Below are 12167 nucleotides of genomic sequence, written 5' to 3'. Positions count from 1 at the left end.
GATACTGGAGTTAGATTTTTATAACAGTGAGAACACAACATTTTTCCTGGAAGACGCCAACAACACTTGTTGTGTTTTGTTATCTGTTTATATATTGTTGTATTAGTTGCTAGTTTGATTTTTGACAGGCCATGACAGGAATAGTTCATCCAAAAATGAAAATTCTTGAAAATGTACTCACCCTCATGTCGATCCAAACCTGTATGACTTATATTCTTTTATTAAACACATAAGGAGAAGTTTAGCTGAATGTCCAAGCTGCTCACTTCCATACAATGAAAGTGGATGGAGACCAGGAGCTGCAAAAAGAGAAAGAAATGGCATTATGAAAGTAGCTCATACAACTTTTACATTAAATTTACAAAGGTCCAGAAATTATATAGATTTGTGATTTAAAAAAAAAAAGTAAAAAAATTGTTTGTTTTATTCCATGAAAATCTTACCTTAAAAATGCAGCCATGGTTACTTCAGTTGTATGGTAAAGAGCAGATTGGACAGTCTGATTAACATCATCTTTTCTGTTCCACATAAGAGAGAAAGTCATACAGGATTTGAAAGACATGAGGGTGAGTAAATGATGACAGAATTATCATAAATACAGCATTAAAATGGAGGGACTTTCAAGTGCATGGGTTTATGTGAGCACTCGTTTTTCAGACATGGAGAGAAAGTCAGTGATTTGTTTTATTTGTCTGTAGTGTGGCATTGTTGAGTAGAGTGACACGTTGTCTTCAACAGCTAGATGAATAAAATGGGAATGATTGGGTAGGGAGGGGTTGAAGTTTTGCGTCTTTCCCACCTGCCAAAACACAATAGGCCTCTCTAAACACAAGTGGCTATTTCTTTCTTGTGTTTGAAAAGGAATCTTAAAGAAACACATCTCAGCCTGGTTTTATGGATTTGCGTTAGACAAAGGAGAAAATTTGAGTGTGCATCACTATAAACAACACTCAGTTTGTGGCCAAGGTTTTATTCTACAAAACTAAGTTTCTGTTCATTTTGCTAATGGCAATATGTTTGCTGCATATAAAAGAGATAAACAAAATAAAGGCAATTTCAGAAGTGATGTTCCATCTGGATATGTGGTAAAGCTGCTCTTCTGACCTATTGAACAGGTAAGGTAACACTTTTCAAGTCACTTGGTCACATGACCCCAGAGATTTGCAGAGCAGCCTGAAGGCCCTCCTACGCCCATAGGCTAAACACACCATTTCTGAACCACACAAACACACAGTAGCGGGCAAAGGAACGGGGGGAGGGGAGAGGTGCCACGAGTCCGGAGCTGCTCAGGAAGACCGTCCTAATTATTTGACATGCATACACCCAGCGGAGTTCAAGCAAATGAGAGTTAAACACCATCATGGCTTTAGTACGATACTCTGAGCTGTGCAATGTGTGTGTGTGCGTGTGCGTTTTTGTGACAAATGAGGACATAAATTTGTATAATGACAAGGATATGACATAGGTATTACAAGGAGAAGGTGACTTTTCAGGAAATTACCCCATGTCCCCACTTTTCAAAACGCTTATAAATCACACAGAATGGAGTGTATTGAAAATCTGAAATAGCACAAAGTTTCCTGTAAGGGGTAGGTTTAGGTGTAGGGTTGGTGTAGGGCAATAGCACATACAGTTTGTACAGTATAAAAACCATTATGCCTATGGGATGTCCCCACTTTTCACAAAAACAAATGTGTGTGTGTGTGTGTGTGTCAAATGCAATACAGTTTTCCTATACAAAAAATCAATTAATTAAATAATTAAAAGACAAAAATGCAGAGAGAAATCTTTGCCACCAGACACAGGTATATACTTTAATTTTTTTATTAATTGTTTTCAATAAAGGGACAAAATTGGTTGGTGAACAGGATAATGTAGACAACTGCCAGAAAACACAGACAGTGGTTTCTCCAATAAAACTCAACATAGACCAGAAACAAAAAAAAACAAAACAAAAAAAAAGCAAGTCTGTCAATGACCTTTGGTCATTCTTTTCTTTTTAAAAAAAGAAAAAAATTAAATGAAAACAAAGTAACAAAAAAAGGATCCATTCTATGTCTCCGTTTTGAACAGAGTATTTAAGCAATAATAAATAGTGACTCCCATTGAAAAAGATAAAGTTCAAGTTCAAGTTACAACAAACAGCTCTCATAACAGGAATAGAAAAGGCTGATAACAAAATATTCCGCATTGCCATTTACAAAAGAGTATGAACTTAAGTGGGCTGCTCCTTTAGTTCCATTTCATTTTTAAATATGCTTTGCATATGAAAGTCGTCCCAATCTAAATATAAAGCACCATTTAATATTTGGCAATGAAAAAAAAAACACCTGCAAAACATTGATTATTTGAATTCATTTATTTGAATGATTTTTTGTTTGTTTATTTACTGGTATTTTACTGCATATGAAGTTAGCTTTTTTTTCAAGATGCTGGAATGTATTCAGGTGAGACAGGTGAAAAGACAGAAGCACACTACAGAACAACCCAACATTAGCTTGCTGTACTGCATACAGAATGGCAGCAGAGGAGATTTTTAAAAAGAAGAACAGAAAAAAGATATGTACAACCACCTGTTTTAGCTAGTGTGGACATTCTCAAAAGACTCCTCGGGGAAACCATTGAATGGCCTCCTTTGTACAATGCCACATACTTAAATTTTTTAATTTGATTTTTTTTTTTTTTTTCATTTTCTTTTTTTAAACATACAAATAATTCGCACTATATTATCCTGCCAAATTAAAAAAATATACCGTGGCAGCTTGTTGTTTTTTTCCACTACCAAAAAAGGTACAATAATACCTTTTGAGAGAACAAGCAACAGTTAAAAATACAAGCCTCAATATAAATACTGTAGTACCTACACTAGGTGAACATTTAATTCAAATACCATTCTAGAAATACAGAAGAAAGTAGACCATAAATGTGTTTTAGCATAGGAACTGACATGATGTGCATTTTCCTATATTTAAGTTTCTCTATTATATATTTTATATATAATCTTAAACCTTTCCCCAATGCAAGTTTGACCTGAAGAGCTGTGAAGAGCCAAGATGAAAAAAGAAAGAAAGAAAAAGCAGGGGGAAAAAAATCACAGATTTTTCCCATTTTATATATATTGTGATCAAGTCTTGAACACCACCAAGACAAAGAGGAAAAGAGAAACAACAAACTTAAATACAGTTTCCCGTAAGATAATGAAATGTTACTTTTTAAAAAAGTCATTTTATTTTCATACTTAAAAAAAGATTTGTACAAAAAAAGTTCTTGCAGTGAAAGCAGCAAGTTTCAATTGTCCGTACTTTGTCAAGCACTGTGTGCTTTGACACAATAATATTATATCGGAGTTGGGCTTTATCTTCATGAGGTGAGAGGAGGAGTTGGCTTTTTTACATTAAACAATGACACCATGTTTGATTCATTAGGAAGTTTTCCCTCTCATGAATACCTGTAAACTGGGAAACTTTAACAGTGCACTTCGTTGTCCAACAAGCAAGCAATCTTAATTTATATTCAACTACTATACCTCCAATTAGCATGTCTAATATAAAAAGAAGGGCAGAGTGGCAGGTGCTGTCTAAACACCAAAAAAACGTTGTCAAGAGTCATTGATGTCGTAATGCAACAATGAAAAAGAGTCTCCTTGAATGTCAACTTATACCACACCATGTGTGAAACTCCTACAAAACAAAGGAACAAAAGTGACGTGTATGGTTTTCCCTCTCTCTGTGTCTCGCTCTCGCTCGGTCGGTCTTTCAGGTTCATTTAGTCTTTTAGGGAGCTTAGACATAGGCAATAATAAAGAAATAAGATTTTGACTCAGACCTGTAGGCAATTCATAGTTAATCATCACTGACAGCTGCAAATATTTCAATGCTTTCTTAATAACCAATTCTCAAGTGTACATTACATTAGTTTGCTCCAAATGCCCTCAGGTGTTCCTTCGCAATGGACGTTCACACTAACAATGGTCATCAAAGAAACGTCAAAATGTTGTGCTACTGAAGAGAAGACTTGAACAAACACAGAAAAGTCAAATGATTGTGGACTGAAAACTAGTACCACCAAGTACAGTACCTTCAGACAGAAGTAAACAAGGCTGAATCCCACACCATATACTGCATGTGCCATGCCCAGGACATAAACCACAATGGAAGGATACGTTTTACGTATAGGTACCTAATGATGATTAACTAGAAATTTCCTTAGCTTTTTGATTATTACTATTTCTCTCTAAAGTCACAGTTGACTATAGCGGTAAGGTACTTGATGCAAGAACCTTCTGAGGATCCGATCGATCCTTGTGTAGTATCTAGCTGAGACTCTAGAATTACAGCAGATGAGATTAACCAATGTAATTTCAAGATATCCAAGGCACTCTTTTTGTTTGTTTTACCAAATGATAGTACAAATTCAAATCTTAATGCTGTTTCCTTTTTAAGAAATCCAAAGGCTGTCATTATTTTTATTCCATAATAGGGGCCAATTAGTATTTTAACCCTATGTGGACAGAACATCTTTTTGAAAGATTATTTTAAGTGCGATTTCCAGCCCATCCAAAGAGGGTTAAGCGATAGCCTGTTGTCCTCCATGTTACAACAAAAAACTGTACATGATATGTATTACAGAATGTATGCAGCATGGTTGTTTTTTTCTTTTCTTTTTCTTTGATCTCAAAATAAAAACGAAAAATAAAGAAAAAAACATTTGTAAAATAATGAACGATAAAACAGCAACACATTTACTAAACAACTAACCAACCAGGGACAATTTATTTTTAAAATTAGCCCAAATATATCATGCATGCTGTCAAATTTTCCAAAATGGGAAAGAAAAAAGAAAAAGTACACTACATGTAAATTATTGCACAAGAGAAAGGCTCCAAGTTTGCGTCAATGCAATAGTATTGCCCCGATACAGATCATGCATTCAACGGTAAATGAAAAGGGTGTGCTGGTGGTGCCAAGCACGCTGTCTTAGCCGCCACTGGACTAGCGAAACAGGGAAATCTACAAGGATGAGGGTGGGAGTGGGGTAAGGTGTTATTCGCTGTTAACAGGCAAGTGAGCCACCACACTCCACCGCTACTCAGTTTTAATTTCGTTGTTCAATGCGCGGTCACTGTGCCATTTTTTCATGTGTTTCTCAAGGGTGCTGTACACACTAAAAGGCATCTTACAGATTTCACATTTGTAAACGTCCTTGCCCACTTGCCCGTGCGTTTTCATGTGCCGTGTTAGCTTGCTGCTCTGAGCGCAGGCATAATTGCAGAGCTCACACTTATAAGGCCTCTCACCCGTGTGGCTTCGCCGGTGCACTGTCAGATTGCTGCAGTTTTTGAATATTTTGCCACAGAACTCGCAGGTGTCACTGCGTCGGCCATCTTTCGAGCTGGGCCGACCAGGACCCCCGAGGTGTGGCGTGCTGCCGCCACTGCCAGTCCCGCTGCGGCCCGAGACGCCGCCATCCAGGTCCCCTGGTGGCGTAGAGAAGCGCAGGCTTCCATTCTCTGAGGAGTGCTCTGAAGACGAGGCAAAAGGCGATTGTCTGGAATCCCCAAAGTTCAGAAAGGGGTCCTTCAGCTGCCGAGAGGCAGCATAGCCAGCCAACCACTGGGAATAGACATTCTCAGTGTTGGGGATCGTAGGGGTGGAGAGGTCAAAGTCCTTCTCCACCTTGATTCGTTTGGAGAAAGGACTAAGTGAGCTGGGACTGCCCAGTAGGAGCTTCTTGGACAAACCAACAGAGGCAGACTCACTGGGGGACGAGCCTCGACCATTGATAGCTGAGCCGCAGCCCTCGTCCACTCTGTCCGATTCCAGAGCCGAGTCCTCATCACACATGTCCCTATGTGCATCATTGCCAGAGTTTAGGGCTCCCCGTTTGTGTTGATGAAATGCCTCACTGTAGTGCTGCATGCTGGCAGCCAAGCCCATGCCCTGCATAACCTCAGGCAGTGAACGCGGGATCCCGTCATCGACTGCACCCAGACGTCCGCCGTTGTTCTCGTGGTGCCGTGCGGCCTCGAGATTGAGGCTGAAGTGGTAGTTGTTTCTACCTCCCTCTCTCTCCAGCTCCTCCTCCTCTCCTTCCTCCTCTTCCTCCTCCTCCTCTTCTTCCTCCTCCTCTTCCTCTTCCTCTTCCTCTTCTTCCTCCCCATTCTCTGGAATCAGGCGGTCGTTTTCGCTTTTGAATTTGGCTACCACAGACTTGAGAGCGTTACTGGCGCTACCCACCAAGTCGCTGGTTCCCGGCTCAGGGGAGCTGGCTGTGGACAAGCCATCGTCGGACTTGACTGTCATGGGCGACGACTTGTTCATGTGTGTCTTCATGTGCCGCTTTAGCTTGCTGGCCTGCGTACAGGCATGGTCGCACAAGTGGCACTTGTAAGGTTTCTCACCCGTGTGACTGCGTCGATGCACAATTAAATTACTCTGGAACTTGAAGGTCTTCCCACAGAACTCACAAGACTTGCTCTTCATTGGCGTGTTGGACTGTTGCGTAAGAGGGGTCGGGGTGGACTGGGAGCCAGAGGGGGACTGCATGGAAGGTAGGGGAGGGGTGGAGAGAAAGGGTGGCTTGGTTCCTGACTGGAATGGTTGTAGTAGCCGTTGCATAGGGCTGGGTCTATTGGGTGAGAGAGGAGGAGTTGACCCTGAGGTGTTACCAGCCAGCTCCCTCAACCTACGAGAGAAGTCCATAGCTGGGGGATCCATGGGTATGGGGTTGAGGCGCAGCACCCTGTCGAAGGCACTCGGGTGGTGGGTGGCCAAAGCCAGTTCCTCCGGGCTCAGGTGCTCCATGCGATGAGGGTCCAAATGATGGCGGGGTGGAGGGCTGAAGAGAGGCGGCGTAGGAGGAAACCGACCCTCTCGGAGAGGGGGTCCATCGCGTCCAGAGTTGGGTATCCGCAGCATGTTGAATGGACTTCCCTCTGGGAGATGGATGCCATGCAAGGGGGGCTGAGAGGAGCAATCTACACCCATTCCCGAAGGAGCTCCCACACGTGGCGTGAGCGGACTTCCGCGCTCACTCTCAAGGTAGATGCGGAAGCCATGAGTGTTCTGGGCATGTTGCAGCAGAAACCAGGCACTGCTGAACGGCTGCTTACAGGTTGTGCAAGTGTAGCTGCTGGGCTCATCTTTACCTGCAAAACACATTAGAGACGAGTTAATTCTCCAATAATAATTGCATCTCATTTAAAGGAACAATAGAATAGAATAGAATAGAACCATTAATAGATCTCTAAATCTGCTACATGTGTTCGTTCGCACTCATTCCCTTTCTCAGCTGCTCCCTTGTGTATTTTGGACCTACAAAAAAGCCTAAAGATTGGGTCTTAATCATTTATGAACCTCCCTCATCTCCCATCTAGACCCCAGGCCTGTGCAGACCCCCATACTAACAGTCTCTCGTCGACTTTAGCCCCTCAGCAGGCTAAAGCAAGTATCACATAACAGTAAACACAGCTCTTATTATAAACATGCTCCCAAACAGCACTACAGGCCAGGACCCAGTGGAGCAGAGCTTTTCACAACACAAGACCAGACAAAGCACTGGTAGTCCAGCAGAGAAAGACTGTGTTGGGGTTTAGCTCAGGTCTTTGCATGGGGTGATACACTCCTGCTTTCGGCTGTACACCATTCAGCTGGTTCTTGTAACGGTTGTCAGCAGGGCTATAAAAGCAAACAATAGTGTTCTCTCAAGCTGAACACTTTCATCCATGTACAAAAACAGATGAACAGGAAGCATACAGTAAACAAAATCTGGAAGGACTACAGAAATATATCCTGTAAAGGGGCAACAGAGGAAACACACATATTGTTAAGATGTGTTAAAGGTTACATAACACAAAATTCAGGTGTTTAAAGCCAGTGGAAAGCTGTAGGAGAATAGTAACATTTGTTGCAAACACTTCACACAATGAAAAAAGATTGCTTTGAAAATTGAATTCTATTTAGTAAATTGTCTGCTCTTCAAATGCATGCTCAAAAAAGATGAGTTTATGCAACAGTTGCTTAAAATAGAAATAAAGGAATCTACCAGTAGAATAGAGGGGGGGGGGGGAAAGCAAAAGAGAAACCATCTACTTACAACTGAAACAGTAAAGTATGTAGACAATTGTCACAGCAAAGGAACATTTAAAACAATAATTGACTTTCAATGGCACTTTGACAATGACCGGCGATTTTCCTCCCATTGCGTTTGTAATCTCATTTAATGTTTCTGACTCCTCCACCACCTCATTTAGGAGATTAAATAATAAAGGAGGCTGGAAACAAGAGCATTTCATCATTAAACACACTGTGCTGAAGCCTGATGCAATGTTACCCATTTATGAAAAAAATTTTGTCTCTGCATTTTGGAGGATCTGATTATATTCTCAAAAAAAAAAAAAAAAACCTTGAAAAACTAGCAGATGCCAAATTGTCTGGTCTCTGTAAACAAATTAACAGATGTTTTTACAACTTTTTCAACACTTATAATTAATGTACTAAGTTTACCCTTTAATTTTATTTTTTTAAACTTGCCTGTATTAAGCACTTGTGCGTAACATATTTAGTATTATAAAAATGTGTAAAAATATATATATTTTATAAAAAGGTAAAAACATCTTCATTACTACAAAACATATTGGAGGAAAAAACGTACCTCTCTCATAAACATGCTCAAGTCCAAATGTTTTATCTAGTCCAGATGAAAGCTGTCAAAAGCTACAGAACCATTTTTGATAATTGCACTGAATAAATTCCAAAAAAAAAAAAATGTTATAAAGTGCTGCAAATGGCATTTGCACCATCAACAGGTAAACAAGCAGCGGGTTCAGGATGCCCATAGTTAAAAAACACACGATTAACTCACAAATGGCAATGAAATGGATATTTTCATGAGGTAATGAGTGGCAGTTTGAACTTTGAAAATTACCAGCGCTAAAAGGGATGTTACATGCAAGGTACAGATATCTACCTACGCTCCCAAAAACGCAAGGTCAAGCGGTCAGGAAAAGAGCCATCATCCACACAGGAACCACAACAACAAACAGCGAAAATGGACAGGGGAGATGGATTTAACTCCCCCCACAAGCCAGAGGTCTCTAAACTGCTATCATGTACTGTTTACAACCATCCCAAGAGAAAGAGGGGAGAGGGAAAAAGCAAAAAATGGAGAGATGGCGGGAAGAAAGGCTGAAAGAGGTGCTGAACGGAGCCGAACAGGCAGCATGCACTCTTTCATCTCGTTTGTTTTCCTCAGAGGGGCTTTCTCTGAAGTCTTCAATAGCCAGCAAAGCATGTAACGAGGCAAGGCCTTTCTGCTGCTCAGAGGAGGAAAGGCAGGCCAGAGCCACTGTGGGTTTTCTCAGATAATCCTGTTAATGCACACAAATGGGGGTGGTTCTGGAAGGCTCCGTGGCGGGCAGACAGCCACCTCCGGACATCGCTGCACCCTTTTGTGCTGTCATCATTTTGTTTCTGGCTTGGCACTTCTTAAACATGGTAAATGAAAACACACACCCACTCTACACGACAAATGTGTGCAACAAATAAATGCTAGTGTTTAGGAATGACTAACATGAGTAAAGCTCAAAATAATATCAAACGTGGTGACGTACTGTATATCAGTGTTTCCCAAACTTTTTTTTATCATCTTAATCCTTATCAGTAACATCAAACCATAAATGTGTTCCATTTTACTCAAATTATACTGGATATCATTTTAAACAAAAACAGACCCATCGAGCAGCTTCCAATCTCTTTAATAAATCACCGGAAATAAGTAAGGGAAAATATAAGAGATATAATATATAACATTTTTCTGAGAAAGATTCCTTTTTAAATCAAATCCAGATGAGATACATATATATATATATATATATATATATGAAAGGCAACAAAACATACACGTTTAAAAGAGCAAAATCTTTCCAAATAACCCAGGAACCTGCATATCCCCTGGTATATACTAAAGACTTCAGACTTGACAGACAAATCTGACAGACGTTTAAAAAAATAAATAATTAAATAAAATAAATGTAAAAATTATCCCAAGGTCCCAGAACAAGAGAGCAATGGTGACGATATCACACACCAGCTTTCAGCTGACAGAGATGGGCAGTGAGGGAGGTGATGGTTGGTGTGAACAGAGAGAAAAATAACAGCACATTTCTGCTCTACGGCCCTGCCACCCACGAGCACCTCCTGACAATCTCACTCCTGACCAACAGCTGAAAGCCCTGCACCAAATCAAGACTGCGCACTACTTTATATCAGGGGGGTTGATGCAAAGGCCAGCTAAATTATGGATCATTACAATCTGCAGAAATTACATTTAATTGCTGCCACCTGCAGAGGGTTTAACCTAGTATACATTTTTGTATTATTATGCAAAGGGTATTTTTCACTCCTGTCACACAGCTACAAGCGTAATGGCTATCTGTTGTTGTCGAGGTTGAAGGAGAGTTTTAATTCATCTCATGTCGAACGCAAAACCCAATTCGCTTTCAATTCATGGTCCTCAGAAGGTTCAGTTCTTTAAATAGACTTTGAGGGTCCACCGTCTCCTCACCAGCCACAGGGATCTCTGAAGGACAGGTTACCGCATCTCCATGTTTAACAAGGGCCCGCTTCATTTCATTACACATGGCAACGCTCAGCGGAATATGTAATCATCTTTTTCACATGACATTTTGAATATCCAACTAGACAAATAATTGAGGCAATAATTGATAGCTTCGCACAGGCGGCGGTATTATTGACTGGCGTGCCTCTCGCAAGCACCGGCGTGTGCCATGCGGGCATCGTGCTTGGCACGCTCACAGCAAGGTTCTTCTTCTGACAAAACTGTCACAATCTGTTCCGATGACGGGAGTCGGCGAGCCACCGACAGGTGCTCCAATAATCTGCTATTAGACTCTGAAGATTTTACTTGGTGGAATTAAAAGCAGCAGCCTGCCAAAGAAATTAGCCTCCCCCTCCTTTCGGTCTAATTTTAATTTTCTCAAGAGAGTTGAAAGAGTATTCTTTGTGTCATTGACTGTCTTTTTGAGAGGAGAAGTTGAGAGCTGAGCATTTGAGACGGGTGAGCAGTAAAAGCAGACGAGGGACTCGTGGGTTCACAGCTGTTTAATGTGCGCAACTACGTGGCTCGAGTCTCTCGGCCGCCGCTGGGTGTGCAAGTTTGCTAAATGCAATGATAATCTGTGCCTTGACACTCAGAGCATGTAAGAGAAGAATTCGGAAAGTGGCCTTGCTCTAATTTTCACAGATTCCTCGGTTAATTAGAAAGCTCTCCAATTTGCTGCGAAAGCGGGTCAGTCCGGACAAGCTGGCAAGCTGCGACGTTCGAGGCAGAGACTGCCGGTGACAGTTGTTGGACTGGTCTGCAGGAGCTGGCAGCGGCACGGCTACTTACAGACGGATGCGAGCGCTCAGTGCATTGCTGGCAGTTTTTACACAGGGAAATGTCAGAGCAATGTTACAGCACAGAGCCACGGGAAAACAAGAACACCCCAAACTGCCAACCACATCCTCACAGGACCGACTAATCCAGCTAAATCGGCACACACACACACATACACACACACACGCATTAAACTGCAGTTAGATAAAGCCACACTAAATGATCTTGACAAAAAGTAAGGCTGTATTACAGAGCGGTGATGGCTTGGCAGAGAGTGACTGGTGCCCATGATGAAACCGGAGACATGGAGGAAGGAAATATGTTGTGAGCCCCCCATCCACCCAATTCCCCCCCTGCTGAGTTATGCATCTTGCGCAGGAAAACTGTAGCACACCAAACAGATAGCTTTACAGTGCAAAAATAACCAAAAAGTGTCAAGTTATGACTCGTGCAAATTTCAGACAGCTCGTCTGGGGCACAAAATGTATAAAATCCGCCTAGGGGACAGGTCAGCCGTATTTTATTGCAAAATGCACTCAAACACACACAGGCACACAGGCACACACACATAACCTGTTTGTTGGTATCGGAAAGGCACTGTGTTAGTTACACAAGCACATTTACAAATGAAAAATTGTTTTACCGTCATACCAATTTCATTAAAATACACTTAAATACAGCTAAGTGCATGAAACAAATGGATTTATCTTGACTGACACACATGGATGACTGACACGTATAGATGGAGAGCGTGTATATTTGGAGTAATG

General features: G+C 41.3%; 1 protein-coding gene across 4 annotated transcripts in view; it reads right to left on the bottom strand.

Moving 5' to 3' along the window:
• Window positions 1–2340: 2340 nt before the first annotated feature.
• The window catches only part of bcl11aa (BCL11 transcription factor A a), a 66566-nt gene continuing 56739 nt past the window's right edge, over window positions 2341–12167 (bottom strand). For all 4 annotated transcript variants that reach the window (XM_058795114.1, XM_058795116.1, XM_058795113.1 and 1 more), the window contains exon 3: window positions 2341–7147. In XM_058795114.1, coding sequence (XP_058651097.1) covers window positions 5085–7147 — 2063 coding nt within the window. In that variant the 3' untranslated portion in view covers window positions 2341–5084. The remainder of the gene's footprint in view (window positions 7148–12167) is intronic.

This window comes from Onychostoma macrolepis, chromosome 13 (genome assembly GCF_012432095.1).
Source record: "Onychostoma macrolepis isolate SWU-2019 chromosome 13, ASM1243209v1, whole genome shotgun sequence".
Lineage (NCBI taxonomy): Eukaryota > Metazoa > Chordata > Actinopteri > Cypriniformes > Cyprinidae > Onychostoma > Onychostoma macrolepis.
The sequence above is the reverse complement of the archived record's forward strand: the minus strand, read 5'-3'. Positions and strand labels throughout refer to the sequence as shown.